This window comes from Emydura macquarii, unplaced genomic scaffold, assembly GCF_026122565.2.
Source record: "Emydura macquarii macquarii isolate MOO-44397 ecotype Brisbane River unplaced genomic scaffold, CSIRO-AGI_Emac_v2 contig_1551, whole genome shotgun sequence".
NCBI classification, from domain to species: Eukaryota; Metazoa; Chordata; order Testudines; family Chelidae; genus Emydura; species Emydura macquarii.
The window spans coordinates 21,701,240-21,726,501 of record NW_027131688.1 but is presented as its reverse complement, the minus strand read 5'-3'; the positions used below and the strand labels follow the sequence as shown (position 1 = coordinate 21,726,501).

General features: G+C 40.0%; 1 protein-coding gene across 6 annotated transcripts in view; it reads left to right on the top strand.

Annotated features, from left to right (window-relative positions):
* PPP2R5C (protein phosphatase 2 regulatory subunit B'gamma) overlaps nucleotides 1–25,262 on the top strand; it is a 234,919-nt gene that overhangs the window by 110,178 nt on the left and 99,479 nt on the right. Inside the window, exon 1 of one of the 6 annotated variants that reach the window (XM_067555045.1) lies at nucleotides 3,990–4,139. The exons of the other annotated variants lie outside the window; for them this stretch is intronic. Within the exon in view, the coding sequence (XP_067411146.1) occupies nucleotides 4,046–4,139 (94 nt within the window). The 5' untranslated portion in view covers nucleotides 3,990–4,045. Of the gene's footprint in view, nucleotides 1–3,989; nucleotides 4,140–25,262 lie in introns of those variants that run through there. 6 annotated transcript variants of the gene reach the window in all.

Here is a 25,262-nt window from a genome sequence, read left to right as displayed (position 1 = left end):
TTATTTATTTGTATTACTATACAAACACACGAGACTACTGCCCATGTACAAAATCTTTATCTAGACTCTCTCCTCCTTTATTTCTGTCAGCCTAAATGTGTTGTACTAAAGTGCAGACTACTTCTTTTTGTTCTGTTTGATGGCATGGGGACTCTTGATATTATTTGATAAGCTTCAAAACATTTATCCTGATGATTAATTTCCTTCTCTCAACTTTACACAGGCCCCTCTCCTTTGTTTTTTGAGCATTTTTTTGGAATCTCTCAATCCTATTATTTTTTATGTTAGGTAAATATGCTTGATCCTACAATAAGCCTTTTCATGATGTTTGCCAGCAATTAAGGGATTTTGCCAAAATTCTCTTTCCTGATTCAGGACACACATTACTCCTGTTATGACACTTCTTTCAAAACTGCCTCTAGGTAACTGATCCACTTGTATGAATAAGTAAATTGTCTGTCTGAAAAATCCCTTATTTCAGCTGAAAGACTTACTGACCTTTTATTTAAGACTGCTCTGCCCCGACTGAAATTAGAGGTGAGGGCTGAAATCAAATTTCTGGTGGTAGAGTTTACCGAAAAGCCTCAGTGACTGGAGACTTCCCATGTTGCTCCATATTCATTCTTTTGAAAGAGCCCAATTTCAGGAATCCTAACTTAAAAATATATTCAGCTGTTTTAAAACAAAGCTGCCTCTTTGTTTTTAATTTGCTCAAACTTCAAGAGGGTTTCAATTAATTGAGGACTTCTCCTCAATGCTTTTCCTCCTGTTTTTAGGCTAAGGTACTCCAATTTTTTCAAGTATTTTATCAACCTAGGGAATTATTGTTTTCCCATACATTGAGGAATATTTTAGTTTTATTTAATTAATTACTGTTTTTTTATATTTCTTCCACCCTTCCCAGTACTTTTTACATTTATTTCTGACTTTTATAAATTGCTCATTAGAATCTCCTTTCTCTTCTCCGCTCCAAATCTTTCCTTCTTTTTATACCAACCCTAATTTTTTTCCTCTCCCAAAATTAAGGTCTTGAAACGAATTACTGCTTTCTTGATTTTCTTTCCAAATGAAGTTATTTAAACTAATTCAACTTTATTAAACATATTTTGTTCTTTGGTGGCAAATGATTTTGTTTGTGGCTCAAACCATGAGGGAAGCTATACAGGCATTGGGTTTCTACTGTTTTTCAGTGAGGTTGATATAAGACACTAGAATTTGTATGACAGTCAGACAAAAATCTACCTTCTACATGTCACTCAAAGTATGTTCACTTGAGATCAAAGTCAGTGTAAATATGATTGATGGTTATTTTAATCAGCTCTCTAGTTATGGCTTTAATTGAGAATAGTCTTAGGTCTTGTGGAGCCCTAATGCAGTGATGAGACACCTCATGTATTTTCCATACCTTGCTGTGTTTCACCGGCTTACACTACCACCCACCTGAAAACACTCTTCTTTGTCTCTTGTGGATGTTCCAAAACCTCTGATGTCCCAAGTCAGGCAATACTAGCACCGCTAGAATTGCGAAAGCAAGACTACCCCATATTAAATGTGCAGCCTTCTAGTAATTGTTGCTGTGGTCCTCACTGACTGCTTTGTTGTGCTCCTGGTATACCACCTTAACTTCCATGCTGGTGCACTAGCTGTCTTTTTGCCTATTAGTCTTTGCAAAGAGTACTGAGGCTGGTATGCCTGAGCAAAGAGACAAGATGTGAATTCTCTTACACTGATTGGGTGGAGTGAGGGGGGAACTGAAGAAAGTGAGTACTTGAGGGAGGTGTCGTAACCAATGAAACTGCATAGCTTTAAAGTTAAAATTGGTTTTAATGATATATCTTAGCATGTTACAAAACAACTAATTTTCACATTGGTTAAGGACTTATTTAGAGAATTCTGCTTTCAAACAATACTGGTGAAAATAATGAAACAAGTTAGCTTTATCACAAAATTTCTCATCCCGTGCTCCACCAAGACGGGTGGTTGTGATACTTTGTTCTGAGTGCAGACAGCCTGAGTGATGTTTGTATAGAACCTAGAACAATCTTCCCCAAAGAGTTTACAATTTAGAGTTCATTGACAGTAATATATAGACATAGTACATCAATAGTCAGGTGACAATAGTCTAGTCATAAGGCAGAGCTGTCATTTTTATTTCTAATGTTTGTTTTTAAATCTAGTTTTGTTACAGGCCCAGCCCTTTGATAGTGTTTGCTTTGTTGGGAGTAAAAACTCATTTTAACTAAAATATGCACAAATTATTTTCATGTAATCCAAGAAACAGGAAGGGTTTCCTAGGGTTTTGGCTAATTTGGAAGAATAGGAAACTTGAGTTCCAAATCCACCTGTTACATAAAAATTACAGTCCCTTTTTCTCCTTTTTGACATACCTTTTTCCTAGACATATGTTGATAGTTTAGGCTGGTGCTGCTAGACCTGAAATATTTGCATTATATTAGAGAGCACTTTTTGGGACAAATATAAGCATAATAATGCATGTGTTTCTTGAACGCTACTCCATGTGTGGGAGGAGTAAGAAGCAATAAGGAGAAATAACCTTTCAAATATTTGCTTTTAAGGGGTACTGTCAACTTAAATCTTATGTTGTAAAGAAATGTTTACCTGCTGTATATCACTACAATACATTTAAATTGCAGCAAGGGATATTTAGGTTAGACATTAGGAAAAACTTTCTAATTCTTACATGTACTTAAGCCCTGGAACGTACTACCTAAGGAGGTTGTGGAATCTCCGTGACATCGGAAGATTTTAAGAACAGGTTAGACAAATACCTGTCAGGGATGGTCCAGATAATACTTAGTCCTGCCTAAGTGCAAGGCAGTGGACTAGATGACCTATCAAGGCCTCTTCCAGTCCTGCGTTTCTATGAGTCTATTAAAAGTGAAAAGCTTAAAATTTCATTGTACTTTTTGCCATAATTTTTGTTTTGTTTTGTTTTTCTTCTCATTTTTCTTAGTTTGTGGATGGTCAATTTGAGTTTCGCTTGTTGGTACACAATATGGTTTTCAGGTTCTTAGTGGTGCAGTGTTTAGGTTTCAGTATTTTTAAACAAACATGGTTATTGGTATTTTGAAAAGTGAAATAATGCTGAGCTATTGTTTTTATAAAATCTTGTTTTTACAACAGGTTATATTATAGATTAATTTTTTAACTGCCTACCTTTCAACTTAATAAGGATATAAGGAAGAGGAAGGAGGTATAAAAGAAGAATTTTATATTAACAGAAAACTTTACAAAGTTTTCCATGAAGTGGCCACTTAACTGCTTACTAAAGTTACTGATTTATTTACTATGACTAATTAGGAGGTACAGCAATGCGATTTAATGTTTTGTGCTAGATTTAATTACAGTAATAAAGTAAGATGTGTGCTTTAAAAATGTGTGATGTATGACATTTGAAAATTAACATTGTAAAAAGATATTGCTCTTACTATGCAATTAAATCAACCCTTAATTGAATCACGCTATTAACATGGTATGCATATTAATGAGAACTTTTATTTTGAGATTCAGTGGAAATTGTTTTTAGGAGAAAACTTTTGCGTTTTCAGCACAATTGCATGTACTACGCCTAACACTTTATACATGTATGTGTTGTGCACGTTATTTGAAAAGCTCTAAGTGCCAACAGTGAAATCATCGTGGATGAAAGTTTTCAGGAATTTGTTCAAGCTCCTTTGTCTCAAGATAAGTTTGTTTACACTGGAGGTTTAGCGCATGAGAGTGTGCTGAGAAAAGGGCTCTGTGCTTAAATTACTGATGAATGGAGGCACAAGAGAAAGCAGACAAATGTACAAGCTTAATGCACAGTGACAGCCACACAGAAACCTTTTTTCATTTGCAGCTTTTTAGTGTCATTTTAAGTTGCTGCTTTTACCCAATCAGATTTCTCCTGACTGCTTACGTCACTAACTAGCCAGTTCCCTCCAGCTGCAGAGACTGAGCTTCAGTTTGTCTTTTTTTTAAACTAAAATGGAGGCTGGTTTCTTGCCTTAAGGAGTACATTGCCTTTCCTGCTGAAGCCTAGATGTTGACATGTAATAAAGCTGGCAGCAGGATGGTGGTTGATGCAGCCAATTCCAATGGGCCATTCCAGCCCGTGGCCCTTTTACATATTAGAGGTGAGTTATTGTGTGTTTCAGTGAATTGCAACCCTGTGTAGCTGGATAATAAATGGCTATTGTGATTTTCAGATAAGGAAAGCAGGAAGTCCTTTGTAGAGAAACTGTTCTATTTTGATGCAGACTCAGTATAATTATGGAATATGGAAATCAGTTTTGTATTAAAGGCTATTTGGAGAATTTAAGAATTCAGAGAAGCATCGCTTGCATAGTTAAAAGCAGGTTTTACTGCTTTCTGCTGTGACTCTCCCATCCCCCTTTCTAGCTGTGCTGATGTCAAAGGATGTGAAGTCACTACCCCAGAAAGGTATTGGGTTGGGGGCAGGGCAGAGCTAAGTTATCGGTACACAGTTTGTGTAGCATAATGTAAGTGTTCAGAGTGCTCCATTGCTTTCTCTGTGTGAACAAGCTAGAACACCTTTAAAATCACTATAGATAGTAACTGAAATAGGCAGTTACTAGAAAAATACCCAGAATTCATTATGAAAATATCTAGTATTTATTCAAAAAGCACTCCCTAGAAGTGTGTGTGGTTTTGCTGTTATTGTTTTACTTACAAACAAGTTGTGCGAAAATTGGCTTTCGTAATTTGAATATTAAATCTTTTTTTAGTTGCTGAGTGTGTAGTCTGGGATTCATAGAATAGGAATATATTGTAAATTTACCTTTAAAGTTTCTAAATCTGAAACAAAATTAGATACGGTGTTTTAGGCAGGAAAAACACACAGCTTATCTTGCAATTACTAATGCCTTGCATTGCTATATTTCTGATTTTAAAAAGCAGTAAAATACCTTAACAGGTTTAAAATGTTTGTTTTTTAATGTACATTCTTGTTCATTGACTTAGTTTTTATAACTCTTTTCATGAGCCCAAAACATTTATTGGATGTGATGAGGACAACTTGAACAACATCAGTCAACCTTTATCAAAGAAGCAGCACTGAAATTATACTGATTAACTAGTCTTTTCAGCTTTTCCTGGCATAAGCTAAATTGTTCAGATGCATACCATACATAAATTTCCTGTATTGAAAACATTTTGCTATAAAGACTGAAGAATTCCTATTGAAAAGCCTGGATCCCTGATTTAAACAGTAGGATCTGATCTCTAATAGAAATTATAATTCCTTGTGATACCTTTTTAAAAGGTTAGTATCACCCATCAGTTTGAAGTGGAATTGGATATATACGCCCATAATGAAAGGAATATAAGCCAAAGTGACTGAAGGCAAGCCTTCTCTACACTCCTTCCGGCCTCTTCCTCCCCCAAATACTCTATGGCAAGTACCCCTCATTTCTCCAACATAATGTGCTGAATTTTTTGGTTCATTGAAGCTTGTAAAACTTCAGGTGAATTTTTTAAAAAGGCTCCAGAGATGATCCTGGTGATTACAGGCCAGTAAGGCTAACTTCAGTACCAGGCAAATTGGTTGCAATTATAATAAAGAACAGAATTATCAGGTGAACATGATACCTTGGGAAAGAGTCAACATGGCTTTTGTAAAGGGAAATTATGCCTCCGCAATCTACTAGAATTATTTGCAAGTGTCAACAAGCATGTGGACAAGGCTTGATGCTATTGATATAGTATACTTGGACTTTCAGAAAGCCTTTGACAAGATCCCCCAAACCTTAAGCAAAATAAGTAGATGTTGGATAAGAGGGAAGGTCCTCTTATGGAACAGTAACTGGATAAAAGATAGGAAACAGACAGTAGGAATAAATGGTCAGTTTTTACAATAGAAAGAGATAAATAGTGGGGTCCCGCAAAGATCTGTAGTGGGCCTTGTGGTGTTCAATATATGCATAGATGATCTGCAAAGGGGAGTAAACAGTGAAGTGGCAAAGTTTGCAGACAATACAAAATTACTTAAGATAATTAAGTCCAGAGTTAACTGTGAAGAGTTACAAAGGGATCTCACAGAGCTGGGTGACTGAGCAACAAAATGGCAGATGAAATTCTGTGTCGATAAGTGCAGAGTAATGCACATTAGAAAACATAATCCCAGTTGTGCATACAAAACCATGAAGTCTAAATTAGATGTTACTGCTTAAGAAAGAGATCTTAGAGTCATCGTGGATAGTTCTCTGAAAACACCTGCTCAATGTCAAGTGGCAGTCAAAAAAGCTAACAATGTTAGCAACCATTAGGAAAGGCATAGAGAAACAGAAAATATAATGCCGCTGTATAAATCAATGGTACGCTTACACCTTGAATATTGTATCACCCCATCTAAAAAGAGATGCATTAGAATTGGAAAAGGTACAGAGAAAGGTAGCAAAAATGATTTAGGGGCATGGAACAACTTTCATCTGAGGAGAGATTAAAAAGGTTATAACTTTTCAGCTTTAGAAAACAGACTAAGGACAATAGGGTAGAAGCCTATAAAATCAAGAATAATGTGGTGAAAGTGACTAAAGTGTTGTTTATCCCTTCATTTAACACATGAATTGGGGTCACCCAGTGAAATTAATAAGCAGCAGGTTTAAAAGAAACAAGGAAGTACTTCTTCACACAATGCATAGCCAATCTGTGGAATTCATTGCCAGGGGATGTTGTGAAGGTCAAATGTATAACTGGGTTCAAAAAATAATTGTGAGTTGATGGAGGATAGGTCCATCAATGGGTTATTAGCCAAGATGGTCAGAGACACAATCCCATGCTTTAGGTGTCACTAAACCTCTGACTGCCAGAAGCTGGGAATGGATGACAGGATGGATCACTCGATAATTGCACTGTTCTGTTCATTTCCTCTGAAGCGTCTGGCACTGGCCACTGTTGGAAGCCAAGATACTGGATTAGATGGACCATTGGTCTGACACAGTATGGCCATTCTCATGTTCTTAATTTAAAATGGGAAAGTTTATTGAATTACTTTAATTGGTATTAAATTCAGTGCTTTACGGCCTGTAGGCACTTCTATAGTATAAATCAGTGGTTCCAACATGTGGCCTGGGGGTCAAAAGTGGCCCGTGGCTCCCCTCCTGCTGACTGCAGAAGGGAGCCACTGCCTAAGGACCCAGGCACAGCCCTTTGCTGTGGGGCTACAAGACTGATGCAGTTTCCTTGCTGCAGCCAAGGGGATGGGAGATCAGTTTTCCCCTCCCCCTCGCTGTAGCAGGGAGCATAGCAAAGCACTCCTCCTGGGTCCATAGGCACTGGAGTCCATCCTGGAACCAGAGGGAGCGGAGCACTGATCTCCTATCCCCCTGGCTGCAGAAGGAAGCCACTGCCTAGGGATCCCCAGGTGGAGCGCACAGGGCTACAGGATGCAAGCGGTTTCCCTGTTGTAGCCAGGGTGATGGGAGAGATCAGCAAGGAGACAGCCTCCATTTGGCTGCAGTGAGGGAAGAGGCCTGCTGGCCCATCAGGATTGTAAAAATGGTATCTGTGGCCCTCGAGCCAAAAAGGCTGGGAACCACTGGTATAAATAATAGATGATTATCATGATCATTCAAGTCTCAATTTTAGAAAATGTTTCAGGTCACACTTATCCCACACATTGAATTTTCAATGTGCTGCAGAATGTTGTATTAACAAAGGTACGGGTTGGGGTTTTTTGGGGCGCAGGTGAAGTTAGAGGAGTTCTGGCAGATGGGTAGGGAACAGTTAAGATTTGGCACTCAGGAGATCTTTGACAGTAGGGGAGTGGATACATCCCTTTCCCTTGTGTGTTGAGACAGAAGGACTTACAGTTTTGGGGAGCAGGTGGTGTTCAACAACTTTGACAGATAATAGCTGCCCCACTGCCCTGGTATGCAGGATTTCCTCCACCATTGATGGCTAAGCAGAGAAGCAGCATATTTATACTAAAATCAGCAATGAATACTAAGTGTCAGGTCTGAAGCCTAATGAGAACATTTATATATCAATACTTTGAGACAATCTGGGGAGCTCATGCCTCTCTTACAGCTGTTGTTCCAGATTTTGTTGCAAAGATGAAAGGACAACGCTGCAGTGAATGTTTGGTTCATGATGGGGAAGTTTTCTTTGCAGCTGTAAAGATTATTTTAAATATTTTTAAAGTGAAATCTTAGATCCTAGAACAGAATTCTGCAGCAAAGCATAGGTTTTGTGGTAGATTGTGTGGCTGCAGTTTTTTTAGATTCCCCCCCTCCCCTCCCCAAACTAAAGATTAAAACATAAGATGGAGCCTCAAGCCGAGACCAAGGAGAATCCCAATATACTCTGTCACGTTTGGAGGGAAAGAGGTGGGGGCAAGGGCCCAACTTTTTGCTAGAACGGCCCTGGATCTTGTGGATGGGTTAACTTTGGCATCTACTAGAGCTGAATGAAACTTATAATTTCCGTTCCACAGGAAATTCCAACATTTAGAAATTGGAATGAAATTCTGAAATTTCCTTCTGAACAAAATTTCCCATAGAACAGCCTTAAGTGAAGTACTTTGTTTTGACTTTATTATATTTCATAATATAAATTGCATAATATAATATAAATTGTATACTATATTTGATAGTATAAATAATATAAAAGTCAAAACAAAAGTGCTTTGACTTTATCAAAAATGTTTCAATGATTTTGTTAAATTTAGTTAAAATCAGTATGTTCCTATGAAATGTTTTGATTTCATCTAATCAGTGTTTTCTGACAGAAAACTTATTTGACACACTCTAGTAGGTTACTTTTGACTACCTGTTGTCTGGTAAATATTTTAAGTTATGATAATAGGTATTTCTCTTAAATAAAAACAGAAAAGCGTGTGTTTGTGCACATTCATTTATATTTTCTCAAGACTCATATAAGCAGTATTTGGTAAACATTCTTGTGGGAAATATTTAAAGATAAAAAATGCACTTCCATATTTTACTTTTACTTTTTTTTTTTTTTTTTTTTTTAAATTCCGCCTTGTAGGAGAAAAGAAATCTGCTAATGCTAACTGCAGGTATTTTCTATAAATAGCTTAAAGAAGTATTATGAAAAGCAGGAAGATGAGTTCTCATTCTTCCACCACCACTGCAAACTGACATTTGGTTTTAGTAAAGTCTTGTCTGTACAAGGAAAACTTGTAAGTATTTTTCTGCCCGGATGTAGAAAACGATAAATGTAATATAGACAGAATGCAGGCATTTTTGGAGAAATGTGGATACCATTTTTTAGTGTGGACAATAGCCTATCACCAGCTTCCACTGATATAGGAAGAATGCTTACGAATATTTTCACTGTAGATGTATCCTCCAGCCTTCTCTGCACTAGCATTTTTGGAGAAATCTCCCACCACTGCATTACCACTAGTGCAACTCCATAGATGGTAACACAAGAGACAATGCTAGTATAAACTGGGGGCACAGACATTTGTGATCTGCTCTGAACTGCACTAGTGACAATACAACAATGGGGAAGATTCCAAAAAAACAGTTAATATAAAGACTGCTTTATTGGCCTAGATTCTTAATGGCTGCAATTTATACTATACGTGATTGCCTTTTCACAATTTATTTCAAGCCAAAGTTTTGTGGGATCCTGAAAGTTGTATGTGAAGTGTGTTCAATTCGACTGTTCTTGCAGGATTCCCTTCCAAACCCAGTCTCCCCCCGAATTTCTGTTTTGAACCAGCTAAAGTACTCTGTGTTCTAAAAGTTTGAATCCCTCCCCTGCCCGTCCCCAAAAGCAGCAGCAAGTTCTGAAAGATTTGGTGAAGGATTTTTCCTTTTTCTCTCTCAAGTTAATTTAGGTTTTATGAAAGATGCTTTAATGATATATGCTGAAAGTCCTCTTTCTGCAGAAGAGTTACAGTATAGTCTATAGCAGTGCCAACTTTTCCTCCTCTGCATGGACCTGCCATTATGCCTCACCCCTGAGTTGGAGGACCATCTGTAGTTCAGGGTAATTCATACAAATTTGGAGTTTTAGATGGTTTTTTTCCCCAGAAAATATTTACTTACTCAAGTTTGATCTGAAATCAAGAGATCCAGAGATTTCTTTAGCCTTTTATCCTGGCACATGCTGCAGTGGGAGGTACTCAATTAGAATTTTTGTTAAATTCTCGATTATAAAATTTTCTAATGTGATCCTTGTATCACACAGTGAACTGCCTGTTACTTAGGCTACTCATGGGGAACACTGACTGGCATGTCCTTTTCCATTCAACTCTCCATTTGTACTACTGTTTGATGTCCTTTAGAACAGTCACACTTACTGAGCTGTTGCATTCAAAGAATTATTCATTTGGTAGTTGGCTATGCATCGCTTATGTCAGTAAAGAAATAAAGCTTTTTCTAAAAATGTATGCATTTAGGAAATATGTCATAAAATAAATCTAATATCCGATAGTAAGTTAGTACCTTTACAGTCTTCTTATAAATAGGATATAATACATTTTAAAAATAAAAATCAGACTTTCCTATTTATTGTGGTGTATTTCCAGCTTTTATTATACGTAAAAAATCAAGTAAGTGCAAAAGCATAACTGCTCCTAATAAATGTCTTAACATTGTATGTGTGACACATGTAGAGAAGATAGATAATTATCATAGCCTTCACACTGTGGACTACACACAAAAATAGTGTAAAGTTTCAGAGTGCAGGATTGCACTCTGGAACCATAATCCCACACGCATGCCTAATCTTTTTTTGCATTGAAGGGACATTGTCCCAGTTGAACTAATTTCTGAAATGAGCACTGAACGTTATTGGTTTAGTCATGCTAACTCACCATATTGCAGTGAATTTTTTGTGTGATCAGAGTTGTACCCTGTATTCCAGATGAGGTCATAGTAATTGACCAACACAGCCAAGTCTCTGTCCTTCTCTGTCTCTTCCAACTGGTGAGCCCCCATTTATAAGAAATTCTCATTAGACCTTAAGTGCATGACGTTGCACTTTGTACCATTACACTTCCATCCCATTTCTGTTACTGCAATCTTCAAGGTCATCCAGATATTTCTTTTATAATATTCCAGTCCTTCTCTCTATTGACAGTGCCTCCCAATTTTGTATTGTCTGCAAACTTCTTTAGCACATGCCTACTTTTTATGTGAAGGTCATTAATAAAAATATTAAACAAGATTGGTCCCAAGACGAGTTCTTGAGGAACTCCACAAGTAACCTATCAACAGTTTTGATAGTTCAGCTTTTTCAGCACAACCCATTGCCTTTTCCCCTTCAGCCAGTTCCTTAACCAACTTACAATTGTGCTGATCCTGATCTTCTCTAATTTAATTAACAGTTTCCCATGTGGTGCCATGTCAAATGCTTTACTTAAATGCTAAGTATTTTAGATCTACTGAATTTCCCTGATCTAAAATAAGTTATCTGCTCAAAGACAGATATCAAGTTAGTCTGGAACAATCTGCTTTTGGTAACCCTGTGTTGCATTGCATCCACTTTTCTGTTTACCTCCATGAATTTAATTATTCTTCAAAAATTTGTTCTAAAGCCTTTTGTATGCTAATGAGGTCAGACTAATGAGTCTATAGTTGTTCAGATAATTTTTTTCTCCCTTTCTTAAATATAAATATGACATTAGTTATTCTTCACTCTTGTGGTACCACCCTTGAATGTGTAGATTTATTGAAAATCTTTGCCTCCAGGCTAGCAGTCCCATGTGTCAGATCTTTCAGTATTCTGGGATGAAATTATCCAGTCCCCCGATTTGAGAGCATTAAGCTCTTCAAGTTTTTCTTTAACTTCAGATGTGGTAACTTTCATTTCTGTGCACTCACTTCTGTCAGCCATCCTGCCTTCATGCACGTGTTTGATATTAGCATACTTACTGAAAATGGTGGCAAAATGTTCATTTAGTTTTTGGGCCATACCTAGACCAGGGTGTCTCAATCTTTTTATTTCTGGGACCCACACTCAAACTTATAAAAACTCCAGGGCCTAGCAGGGGGTGGTCTCTGGGCTCCTGGCTTCAGCCACTGGTGGCATGGAGATGGGGGCTCTGGACTTTTGTCCTGCAGGGCTTGGGCCACAGAGGGGCCAGAGCTCAGGACTCTGGACTTCAGCCACCAGGGAGAGGGTCTCAGGGCTCTGCCCCACCGGGGGCTGGAGGGGGAGGGCTTGGGGCTTCAGCACCGCTAGGGCTCATAGTTCCCCATGTGGAGCCCTCCCAGTGTGAACCCTATGGGGGCACCGGCCTCTGGGCTTCAGCCTCATGACTCTACTCCCAGCTTCAGCCCCTGGGGGAGTGCTGGGGCTCGGTGCTTGAGCGCTGGGGGGAGCGCTGGGGCTCGAGGCTCCCCATGGCTCCACTCCCAGTTTCAGCCCTATAGGGGTGCGAGGGCTCGGGGCTCCAGGCTTCAGCTGTGGGGCCCCATGACTCTCTGATACTGGCTCGTGGCCCCCTAGGTTGAGAACCGTTCGTCCATCTTCCGTCTCCCCATCCATGCTGCAGAGCGATCCAACCTCATCCTTCCTTGTTCTCTTTTTATTTATATAACTAAAAACCCTCTTGTTATTTATTTTAATTTCTTTGAAAGAAACCTGTAATCTGAGAGTGTGAATGTTTATTTTTTAACATTTATTAAGATATCAGAAAAATCTTTCTTCACAATTATTGACTGTGAAATTTGTCGTCTTTAGGATTAAACTATAATGTTATCTGTTTTCTGATAGTGTTTTTCATTCCCACCCCTCTTCAAAGCTCTTAATTACTGATTTCAGCTGCAGCATAAGTAGCTAGTTCTCTTCATAGGCTACCAAATACAGTGCTACTTGTCGAACTATGTTTTAAACCATACAGTCTTCATCATTATGACTTTTTTTATATAGAGCAGCAAATCCTTCCACTGAAGAGGGGGACAGAGGTGATGTAGACTAATAAATTCCAGAGATGTGCATGTTTAACTCTTTAGTCACTGTTTTTTGGTTTTCTTAGGGCAGCTGCTTCATTTAAATTTCAGTTTTTTATTTGCAAGATTTTTAAAAGAAAAATGTATTTTCTGTTCTGAATATTAATTACCACACTGTACTAAAAGCCTTGAACATAAATAAAGTTTAACAGAACACTGAGGGTGTTAAAGGTACAAAATTCAGGAGCTGAAGTTTCAGCAACTTTTGTATGGTCATTGTCAGTGTGAGGAGATTTATTCTTCTCCCTAAAATTATAAACTTAATAGTTCAGGCATACGTTATGCATTCTGAAGAAGCCTAAATAATTCACACAATTCTTTTTAGTGATTAACAGAAATTATCCATTTTGATCAGTGCAGGATTATGAAAGTTCAAACTACAGGAAACATTTCTCGCAGTACAATTTTGCAAATTTCATTTGAAACTAAATTAATTAAAATCAGAATTTCTGTCTCTCTGTTCATGACGTCCACAGTAGGGTTGAAAACCAACAGTTTTGTGCTAAGATCTAATTCTTTTGGCATTGGAGATTATAAACCATTTTCTTTATTGATGGAACTACCTGAGTTGTATGTGTTAAACATTTTGTTTAACTGTTATATAGTAAATGAAGAGTTCCGACACCTAAATTGATGTAAAAGCTAGGTAAAAACCTGATTTATAATTTCATATTAGGCTCCTGTACAGCTACTGTTGCAGATGTCTACTTCACTGAAGCATTTTTCATTGAGTAGTTTTATGGTAGAAAGGTTTTTAATTTGCACTTTTCTATTAAGCCTTCCACTGTGTATCCTTAGAAGACCTCCAAAACATCATGCGTGTGTTGCTTTTGGTTTTTAAGTCAGATCTTTCTAATGCTGATGATGCTTTAAAATTGTCCTCTGTTCCTTCAGGCCATATGGCTCCGGAGATCTAAGCTTGAAATCCTTTAAACACGATAAGGAAACATTGTCTTATCTACTGTTTCAGATATATGAAGTCTTTCTATGAAAAGTATTTTAGAAATTTAGTCTAACCAGCATTAATCTTAGATTCTTTTCTCTAGCTACCTCAGGAGCAGTTTCCTGCACTGATTCATGCTTTTCCATTCAGATAACCTTCTATACAAGACATCTCAGACTATGGAATTTTGTGCACAAGAGAAATCTTAACATTTTGAAGTACCATTTTTTCAGTTAATTATTTACATGTTTTCCAACTTCCTCTTCTCCCTTCTAATGGAAAGTTAGAACAGTGTTGTTTTCATTCCTAATAAACATAGGACTTGCAATGCCAGATTATTTTGTCAGATAATTTTAAGGGATAAATATTACTACTTTTCTCTTATGGCTAATAAAAAAATCTATATAGGCTATCTTTCTTGTTGCCTTACTGTTAGATTTCTTGTATCTTAAAATTTTGTAAATCAAAGTGTTGGAGAAGTATGTGGTGTTGGGGGAAAATACTTGTAAGCATGTCCTGTCTTCCAAATACAACAGTAGGCTACCACCAGAGATTTCTACCTAATATAAAGCCAAACAAGCTATATACTTTTTGTAAAATTATAATGTAAAGTTGAATGGTTGGATGTTATGATTTTAATCAGTTATATGATGGAAGTGGATCCACCTCTTGTTGAGTTTGGGGACTCTGTTATGTGAAAAAGGGTGAAGAGAGACAGTTGCTTTAATCAGAGCTAGGTCAGTTGCCTGCAACATTTCTCTTGTTCCTCCCGAAAAGACACAACAGTCTGGTAGCTGAGCTGCTTAACTATCTCTCTTCTCCCTTTTTCACATCACATAGAGTCCCCAAACTCAACAGCCATGTGGATCAGAGGAAGGTGTTGCTTATACTAACAATGGGAGTGATGATTCAGGGTATTGAGAAGTGGGTTTTTAGGGCACAGTTTCTCAACCTGTGGTACAGGCAGACACAGGCAGGGGGTATGTGGCAAAAAATTCATTGAAGGGAGTTGGGCGGCAGCCACCAACTTCTGGGGGAAACGGGCGGTCCCATGTCCTAGCTGCGAGGTAGACAGCAGCCACCCCAGTCCTGGGAAGCTGGGCAGCACCTGCCGGCTTCTTGGGATGCCAGGCGGCAGCTGCTGGCTTTTTGGGAAGCTGGGTGGCAGCTGCCTGCATCCTGCCCACTCCTAGTTCCCAAGTGGGAGCCCAGTGGCAGCCTTCTGTGCCCTATGAGCTGGGCTCGCAGCTGGATGGCTGCCACCTGTGCCCCAGGTCTGAGCCAAGAGACTGCCTCCCGTGCATTGGCTTGAAGATGGGCAGCAGCTGCCTGCTGCCTGCCCACATCTCCGGGTCCCAGCCTGCATGGAAGCTTCCTCCGCGGCAGCTCGGAGCAAGTGGCAGTCGCCCACCTCCCTGGCTGGCAGCCAGATGGCAGCCGCCTACAACTTGCCCAAGTGGCAGCTCTCCTCTGCAACTCAAAGCCCAGTGCCCAGAAAGCCAGGTGGAGAGCCCAGTGGCTTGCCCAGTCCTGGAGCCAGAGCCCAAAGGCTTACTGGTCAATTTCACTGCTCTAGCTGAGCAGTAAAATTGACAACTACAGCAGCCCCAGATTTTACCAGTATGAAAATCTTGAGGGGCCCACACAGTGTGATTTGCTCCAAGCCCGCACCCGCCTAGGGATGGCCATGGGGAGCACTGCTATCCACTCTGGGCCGCTAGTGCCTGCTCATACCTCACAAGTTCCCACCTGTGTAAGGAGAACACCATGTGACCCCGCCATCAGGCCATAGTGATTGGCTGGTGTTGACCTTTGCTCCTATATGAAGGAAGGGGAGGAGGAAGGAGGGGAGAAACAGCAGGGGGTTTTGTGATCTGCCACAGCCACACAACATTGCAGAACTGAGAACTCTCCTGCTTTACGAGAAATAGTCGTCCAGTGGTAAAGGGGGAAAAGATTGTATTTCTCAAAGTGGAAAATTGAGTGTTGGGGTACTTATTAGAATTTTCAGAAGTTAGGGGGCACTTGCTACTTAAAAGGTTGAGAAACAATGTTTTAGGGAGCATATCAGAGACAGCTGGGTAGCTAATCATTTAGGGAAAGAGAATAGGGCTGGCTGACACCAGAAAGTGAACGAAAGAATTGCTGAGAAATCTGTGTCTCATAAGTAATTAAAATCCCAAAAGCCTATTGGCATTTCTTAACCATTTTACCATAAATTAGATTAGACCTTTGAAGTGAGTATTAGAATTTTGCAGAAACCAATAGTAAGTTGGGTTGAGATCTTGAGACAAAGTGGTCAGGTCTGTTTACATCTGAACCAAGAGTTAATAAGTCCTTCCTTAGAACACACTAATTCCTAGATATTTATAAATACCAGTCGTGTGTCTCCCATCTTCCCATGCACACCACACACCACGATTAGAGAAAACTAAAGTTACTTATCAAACAAAATATGGGATACGATTTAGGAAATCTGGTTTAATGTCAGCAAAGAGGGATGATGGAAATGTTTGGTTATAAAATAAATTGCTGACATCAAAACAACAAAAGTGTTTTTCTATAATTGTGATTTCACTTAAGCTGACTTTTATGAATGTTTTTCTTTCATAAAATAAACATTGAACTTAAAATGACAATTGTATTAGGATGTGATGTAATTGAGACCTACATTTTGAAGAAATTTCTGCTTAGTTTTTCCTTAGTGGAACAGGGTCCTTGTTTTCTAATCCATAATGTTCTCTATTTTCAAGTCAAGACCAGTCACAACAAGATTAATTTGAAGAGTATTGGGTCATCTGCTAATACTTATTCAATGATGACATTATTTATTATAGTTAAATTAAATCAGGTATTACTTTACAGTATCCAGAAGTGCTATGTAGCTGAGATTCTTGAAGTGGGGAGGGGATGGGCCCCCTTGGGGGGCATGGACTATATTCTAGGCGGGCTTTAGTTTTAAAAAACAAAACAAAAAACAAAACAAAAAAACCTTAGGTCTTCAGATGTGCATTTGGCTCTAGATGGTGCTCGGCATTTTGATGGATTTCTGTTAAGCTTGCATAACATTATACAAAGTCATTGCCATCTGTATGTTAATCTGTTTGCTATGACATGGTGTACACATTTAATTATAAACATCGACCACAATCACAGTTTTGCTTTTACTCTTATTGTAATGGATCACTGGCTCTGTTTGAATCAATGCCTTACTGCTCTTAATAATTAGTGAGAGTTGCATTTTCTTTCGGTATATGTACTTGTGTGTGGGGCAGGGGGTAGTATAAACTACTATAGACACAAAGAAGGGGGGTGCAATCAAATAAGTTTGAGAACCACTGCCATATAGAACAAATAAAGGCAGTGACCCAAAGAGCTAAGTCTAAATTAAACTTGACACAAGTTAGAGCAACACAGAAGTTATGAGAGGAAGGACCAAAGTGACGGGATCACACAGTTACTTAGTGTGGACATGTACCTTCATTGTTTTGTCTGTATTGCATAATATATATTATATATCTCATAATGTGTGAGAGAATTAACTCTAGGTAGGCGAAATGGAGGGAAATCAGTTTTTAGGAGGGATTTGAATGTGCAGAGTTGTGGCTTGGTGTACAATAACTAAGGGGTGTTTAATGAATAGAAGAAAATGTCAGCATTTTAAAAAATACAGTTCTTGACATCCCAATTAACTGACATTAATTACAGCTGCTTTGACACTCTCGTTTGGAGTGTCTATTCAGGGCAAGAATCAGTTGCTAAGACAGGGCTGTCCCGTATCCAGAATGTACACATCAATCATTTTGCAACTAAAGACACCACTTAACCCATACATATTTATCACCCAAGCTATAAGGAGAAAAAAAATGAGAAACTAGCTATAGTAGTTGGAAACTTTAGCCTGCTACAGTATCTGCTTCAGGGCTCTAAAATTGTCCCATTAATGGCTGGATGTGCTGCTCTCAGCAGATATCTCCCCACTAGCACCCACCTACTCATTGCACGCACATGCAATGGATAGGACCCCCATCCCTCCCAACTCCATGCACCCCTACAAGGGGATGAGCAGCCCCTGCGTCTCCTCTTTCCCACGCAAAGGGACTAGAAACCACTAATCCTCCGTGCAAATGGCTGGAGAGCCCCTGCATCATCATGCAAAGGGGACAGGAAGCCCCCATGCTTCCCACAGGCACAGGCAGGGAGAGCCCCAATTGCCACCCTTACTTCTGTGCTGCCTTTCAGAGCTGGGTGACCACAGAGTGATAGTGATGGCTGGGGCATTCATGTTGTTTCTGATGCGGGAGCACTATCTTTTTAATCCCGTTCCCGTCCCGCCCCACAATACCCACTCCCACCTGCTCCTGCATTGTTCTTGAATGTGCTATTGTGGCAGCGGGTCGAGTCCTTTTAAGGAATACAGTTGATCTTCTCAATGGCTTTTGTAAAGTGAGAGCACCAGAACTAAGCATCATATTAGAGCTACACACTTACCGACAATGATTGCAAGAGTTTTTCTTGAGTGCTGCTCTCTATGTAGATTCCATATGTAGGTGGAGCAGGAGCAGGAACTGTTGGAAGTAGTATCCTTCGGCTCTCTTGTGGGTCCGAGGTCTTGAGGCTGCACAGATCGACGTCCCTCTAGTTCCCTCTTATTGCCACATGGCCAGAGTTGGGACCCCTCTTCCTCCTCGTTCTTTGAACTGCGTAGCTTCTCTTCACAACTTCTCTTCATCCGAATAAGACTGTTCATATAGCATATTGTCTATAGTTCTTGTAGTTGATAGTAGTTCGTAGTTAGATAATTTTCCATTAATTTACCCCATACGGGACATCGCATCCATTGTGGGGGACTGTGCCCTGGCAAGTAGGTTTTGAAAACTGTGCTTTGTGCCCACTCTCCTTCTCAGTGAGTGACAAGCACCAACACTGCCTTTATTGCCTTGGGGAAGCCTCTGTTGTTGCCCACTACTGCATCTGCTGCTCCTTTTTACCACAGACCAGTGCGACTCGGGAACTTAGACTTTGTAAATATCTCATGGAGGAGGCAGTACACCCACGTGCACACTTGAGTGTAGCAAGAGTGGATCCACCGGAGCACCCAACCTCACAGTCGGTGAGAGCTTCTCTAACCAGAATGAGACCAGTGGTATTGGTGGCACCAACTAAGCACCACCGTGGGCACAAGGACAGATCCCCAAGAGGGACTGCCTCAAAACACAGTGTTATTTCTCCGAGCTCTGCCAGGTTGGGTGAGAAATCACACATTGATCCGGTTGCTCCACTTCCCAAGAAGTCTAAGATGGAGAACAAGGGCAAGCATTCCCTTGACCACCGCCCTCTTCCCCAGCACCGTCCATACCTCTAGGACCATCTGGTCTCTCATGCCCAGTTCTGCGCATGCCAGGATAACTATCCCAACTCACAACAACAGCCTACCTATGCTGTCTCCCTGCCACATAATGGATTGCCCGGAATAGTGCAATCTCCATCACCGGCGGATGAACCGTTGCTCCTTTACCAACACCCTGCTCTGCCCATGTTTGTGCCAGAAGCTGGGCCTTTGTCACAAGCCCACTCAGCAACTCTGACTCTTACGGCACCATCCTTTCCAGAGCCTGCTTTTTCACTGGCACACTGTTACAGCCTAGAGCCGTGACACTGATGTTACATGCCAGCATATGGTCCTCCAGTGGAGCCATGGTTTAGATACTCCTGAGGGCCACCAGCACCCGCGGACCTGTACGCATGGCCCTACTGGCACTCTTGAGACCGCAGTCGGAGCCATGGAGTGCCGCTGCCACCTCATTGCCGGCCTTTGCCAATTTACATTGCCCCCCTCCGCCTCGATCTGTGAGGAACCCTGAGACTCTGCCATGCCTTCTGCACAGTCAGCATCACCAGAACCACAGGAACCACTGATCCTGACTCGGGCCTCCTTGTCCCCGATGAGGCACTCATTCCACCTTCTCTGTTGTTCCCAGATGACCACGGCCAATACCAAGATCTCTTCTGGCTGAGGATGTGAAGAACCCCAGGACAAGTTCCTGGACATCCTTGAACCAGCAGGACCTTCACACATCGCACTTCCTGCTCATGGAGTGTTTTTCCAACTTGCCCAGGCTATATGGGAGAGGTTCTGAAAGCACAGGTTCGTTGGGGGTAAAAAGCTAGCACATGCTGAACGTCAAGGGACTGTAACGCGCGCTGTCAGGGAGAGGTGTGTGGTTTGAGATAGAAGATGGAGAGGTAAATGACTTGGCTGAGATGAAACGGAGAGGCCACTTTAGGAAGAAACTTGGGATGGAGTCCCAAGGAGACCTTGTCCTTGTGTAGCAAAGGGTGGTTCAGTTGTCCTGTATTTTGCTTTTCCAGAAATTCAGATATTGTACTATTCTTCATTAAACTAAATTCTAGGGAACAAATTCTAGCTAGTGAATATGCACACTCAATATGGGTGCAAGCCGCCACATTTGCTCTTCTTGCGGACATCCTGTGGCAGGACATTTGCAAGGAACCTACGTGGTCTTCCATCCACACATTTACTGCTCACTATGCCATCGCACCAGAAGCAGCAGCAGATGCAGTAGTTTGCTGCGCAGTCCTACAGACTCTCACTTCTACCAAGCCATCACTCCCACCTCCACACTGAATACTGTTCGCTATGCCACCCATGTATGGAATCCACATAGGGACCCGCATGTGAAGAAGAAATGGAGGTTACTTACTGTAACTGGAGGTTCTTTGAGATGTGTGGTTCCTATTTGGATTCCAATCCTACCCCCATCCTCTCGGTGGCTGTACGCTTGTCGGTAAGTGGGACCAGGAGGGACATCGACCTGCATAGTCTCATAAGACCTCGGATGCACTGAAGCATGATGCACACATGGGCTGACGGCCAAACAGTTCCGGTGCATGGCACACATGCACATCCACATATGGAATCCAGATAGGGACCATGCATCTTGAAAAACCTCCAGTTAACAATAAGTAACCTCCATTTTTTAGGATGTACATTCTGGAGGACAATTGTTTGCCTTTTTAGAGGCATCACACTGAACACTTATTCAGTTTATCCATTGTTAAATCACATCTTTCAACATTACAACTATTCCCATATAATAGCTAGTTCTTATTTTTTAGGGAAGTATAGACTTACATGGATTAACAAAGTGTATCACTTTGTTGAGACCAGTGTCCCAAATTATCCATCATTTGAGAATTGACAGCAAATTGTCTTTGTCCTATTGTATTACTAGTTTAAATCCTAAAAAGCCCAGATATTTAAACAATATAAACATTACATTTATTGAAGCATGATGGAAGTTTATTTCCTGTCTTTAAGTTCCCATACTGCCAACATCACAATGACAACATATGTTTAGAAGATGGCTTCCACTAGCAGTAGGCTCAAAGGAAATGCAGATTCCATAGGGTACCCATAGTGAGAAGCATGTCTTTTCTTTAAGTTTTCAGGCTAGATTGACAAAATGGGTATGTCCTTTCATTTCATATAGGTATAGAAGTCCATATTTTCAGCATTTCTATTAAATTATTCCAATTAAGCTGTCTTAATCTAGCAATTAATATATATATTTTGTTCTCTGAACACTGAAAAGTAGAGTCCCTTTAAAAATAATAATTTGATCTCTGGATCCAAAAAAGATGTCTTACCTGGCAATTTTTACCTATGAAGTGATGTTTCCTTAATCAAATAGAAACTCATTTAATATGTTGGTCTATGGTAGCTCTTCAAAACTTAATTTCATCAGTAGAATCAGATGTTTTCAATTTCCCCTCTCCATTTTTATCCTGCGTCTCCTCTGCTGCCCTAGCCCTGTCCTCTTTTTCCGACAAGTGCTTGGGTATGGTCTACACACACACTGGAGAAATAATTAAATCAGTTTTATTTTACGCCTTTTTATTTTGGTGTAAGTCTGTGTGTGGATGAGCCCATACATTATAATGGAAGTAATATCAATGCTATTGCCTTAATTACTGATTAAACACAAATTGACAAATTCACTAGCTAGAATTTGTTTCCTAGAAATAGAATTTAGTTTAATGAAGAATAGTACAATATCTGAATTTCTAGAAAAGCAAATACAGGAGGAACAAATGTTCTTTTACTCTGCAAATGATACTATTTGTACCATTGTTTGTTGTTTGATTTTAGATTAGATTTTAGATTAGGTTTTAGATTAGGTGCACAGATTACTTTCTGCTCTGCTCTGCTTTTTAGGTGCTTGTTGACTAAATGAAAATTTTGAAATGAGTTATGCCTGTCTTTGTAACTCTGAGTTTGGCCAGATAAAACATTGTATTGTGCTCATTGCTTTTGTGCTCTCTGCAGTCCCTCTGCCTTTAGTTTGCTCATGTACATCAACTTCTGACTTGTACATAATTACCTGGGAAACAATTATTTTTAAAACTTCGTAGATCGCTGCAGATTTTTATTTTCAGATTTTAAAATTGTATTTAATATTGCTAACAAAGTGTTAAAAAATCATGCCAGGCCCAAAAACATCATGACTGGCTAAAAAATAATGACATTTTTTAAAATAAATTTTGGATCTTCTCCTGGACCTGGGAGGGGAGATCACATGATGCTGTTATACAGTCTTACCAGTTTTGTGTTTTTCTTACTGTGTGATCACTGTTTGCTAGGATTTTTTCAAAGAAAAAACATTGTTTTGTGATGTGATTGGACTTTTTGTTGGGGGAGCTGTGGCAAGCAGCAAAGGAATTTGCTTTCTGCCTTAATCTCTCTAATTAGAGTCGATTATTGAGACAGAATTGCTCCTTGGGTCTTTTGGCTGAGATTCCTGAAAGAAGGAATTGCGTATGTGGTGTTTGTGACTAATTCTGTTCAAGGATTGATCTGTGTAGTTTCAAATAACCAAGTTACACTAATAATTTACCCAACCTCCATATTACTGATTTTTGCCTATGATTGGAAGCTGATGAACAAAGCTCTGCTATCTACTACTGTTCAACAGAATGACCAGTGGGTTCCGAGTGGCAGCCTACAGCACAGTTGCATGGAATTGTCCATAAATTAAATCCTAATAATTTGGGGATTGGCGAACAAATAAATTGTATAGGATCTATTCTTTCGTTGTCAGAAGGATCCCTAAAATGCTAATGTTTTTGCTCTGTACAGATTTGCTAAATCTGCCAAAGGAGCAATAACTTTTAATAAGCATATTAACAGATCTTATTTTCTGTGACCTCATTTTTCTATATGTTCTTGCCTATTTTGTCCAGTTTGATGTTCTGCATATATTCATTTGGTTTGGCCATTTAAAGTGAGAGAATTTTTTGTTTTACAGTGCTGCCAAAGCAAGGTGTTCTCACTGTTGTGCACGCATTCTTTAATGTTTGTTTGGGAGCAGCGGGGAACCACTGCCATCAGATATTGTTCGATGTAAAAATAACCACATTCCTTTTGATGAAATGGGAGGGACTCAGCAAAGTGGAACAGCATCTCAGCTCGTGTGTGTGCATGAGGAAGGAATCCTGTCTTCTGTATGTTTTTTCTTCAAATATTACTAGTCTAATCACTGTTGGGTTCTGCTCCTAAAATGATATGGTCAGTTCAAGTGTCCGAGTACTGTGACAGGCACTATGGTTGGATTTGCATTAGCTATCCTTCTTGTCAGGATCTGACCTCAAAAAGCTTTAACCTCTAGCTGTACTCTAATAGTAATTGGTATCAGTTTGCCATCTACTATTTTCTCTTCCCCACTCTACCTTCACCACTAATAAAAGCACACCACCATCATAAAAGACTGGGCTATCCTAAAGTATTGGTGTTTTATACATTCCTAATAGGTCACATGGTTAAAGTGCAGACTTAAAAAAACTTTGTTCGATTGAAGGAACAAACTAAATGTCGTATTAACAATATTGCCTTAAGAACAATCAGATTTTTAAGATAGCTTGTGTATTAGCTTATTCACTTAAAATCTGAACTTTAATGCTTTAAGACTTATTTTATGGCTATTATATTTTGCTGTAGTTTTTCTTTTTTCTAAAATAATCTGCAGTTTAAGTTCAAAAGCAGGAAAGACTTAAATCTGTTTTGCTATATAATTAAAATAGTTAAATGGAAAAATACAGCAAAAGTTGAATGAATGAAACCACAATTATATAGAAATATGCACTTCAGAGTTATAAGCCTAAAAAGTCTTTTCAAACTTTAGGCAAATACCATCATTCTTTTTCAAAAGAGCCACATATATTAATTCATACAACTAATCCACCTTTATTCATAGTTCCTTTTACTCATTCAAAAGCTCCCTAGGGCAGTGGTTCCCAATCTGTGGCCTGCGGGCCAAAAGTAGCCCACGGGGTCTTTCAAAGTGGCCCACTGCTCCCCTCCCGCTGGCTGCAGCAGGGAGCCACTGCCTAAGGACCCAGGCACTGCGGTGCTACAAGACAGGTGCAGGCTCCTTGCTGCAGCCAACAGGACAGGAGATCAGCACTCCCCTCTCCCTGGCTGTACTAGGGAGAATGGCAGAATGCTCCGTCTGGGTCCATAGGCACTGGAGTCCTGGCTGGAGGCAGAGGGAGGGGAGATCAGTGCTCCCCTCCCCCAGCTCCAGCAGAGAGCAAAGTGCTATGCCTGGGTCCGTAGGTGTTGGGGTCCCTGCTGGAGCCAGGGATAGGAGAGCACTGATTCCTGTCCCCCTGGCTGCAGAAGGAAGCCACTTCCAAGGGACCCAGGTGAAGCGCATGGGGCTACAGGATGTGTGCAGTTTCCCTGTTGCAGCCAGGGGGATGGGAGATCAGCAAGGAGGCAGCTTCCTTGCTGAACTCCTTCTGTCTGGCTGCAGTATGGAGGCGGGGAGTTTCTGATGGAGACTGGTGGCCCTTCAGGGTTGTAAAAATGATATCTGTGGCCCTCAAGCCAGAAAGGTTGGGAACCACTGCTCTAGGGTAAAGAAAAATCACTAGCACTTCCTTGAGTTAAATTTCAATCAGTTAGCTCAACATAAAAACTCTAATGAAGACATACTTGTGGTTTAAGGAATTGGTTCTGAATGTAAACTGCGCTGTTATATTTGAGCTTTCCAAACTAATTTGCCATGTTATGTTCAGTCACTAGAGAATAGTTAGTAAAGAATAGCGCTCTTACTATTGAGTAGTCTTGCTGCTCCAGTCTGAGCAAACTGCAAGTAATAGTACAGCCCTTCTGAGAACCTTACAAAGAGGAAATTGTAGTAATTGAACCTTATTGTCTCAGCCATGTGTTTTAATGAGATAAAAGCACAGTTGATACAAAATTATTCAATGGGGAGAGGGTTGTGAGCCTTTCATACATCCAGCCATTGGAGTTGGTATGGTCAAAAGTGATGCTAGGCTTT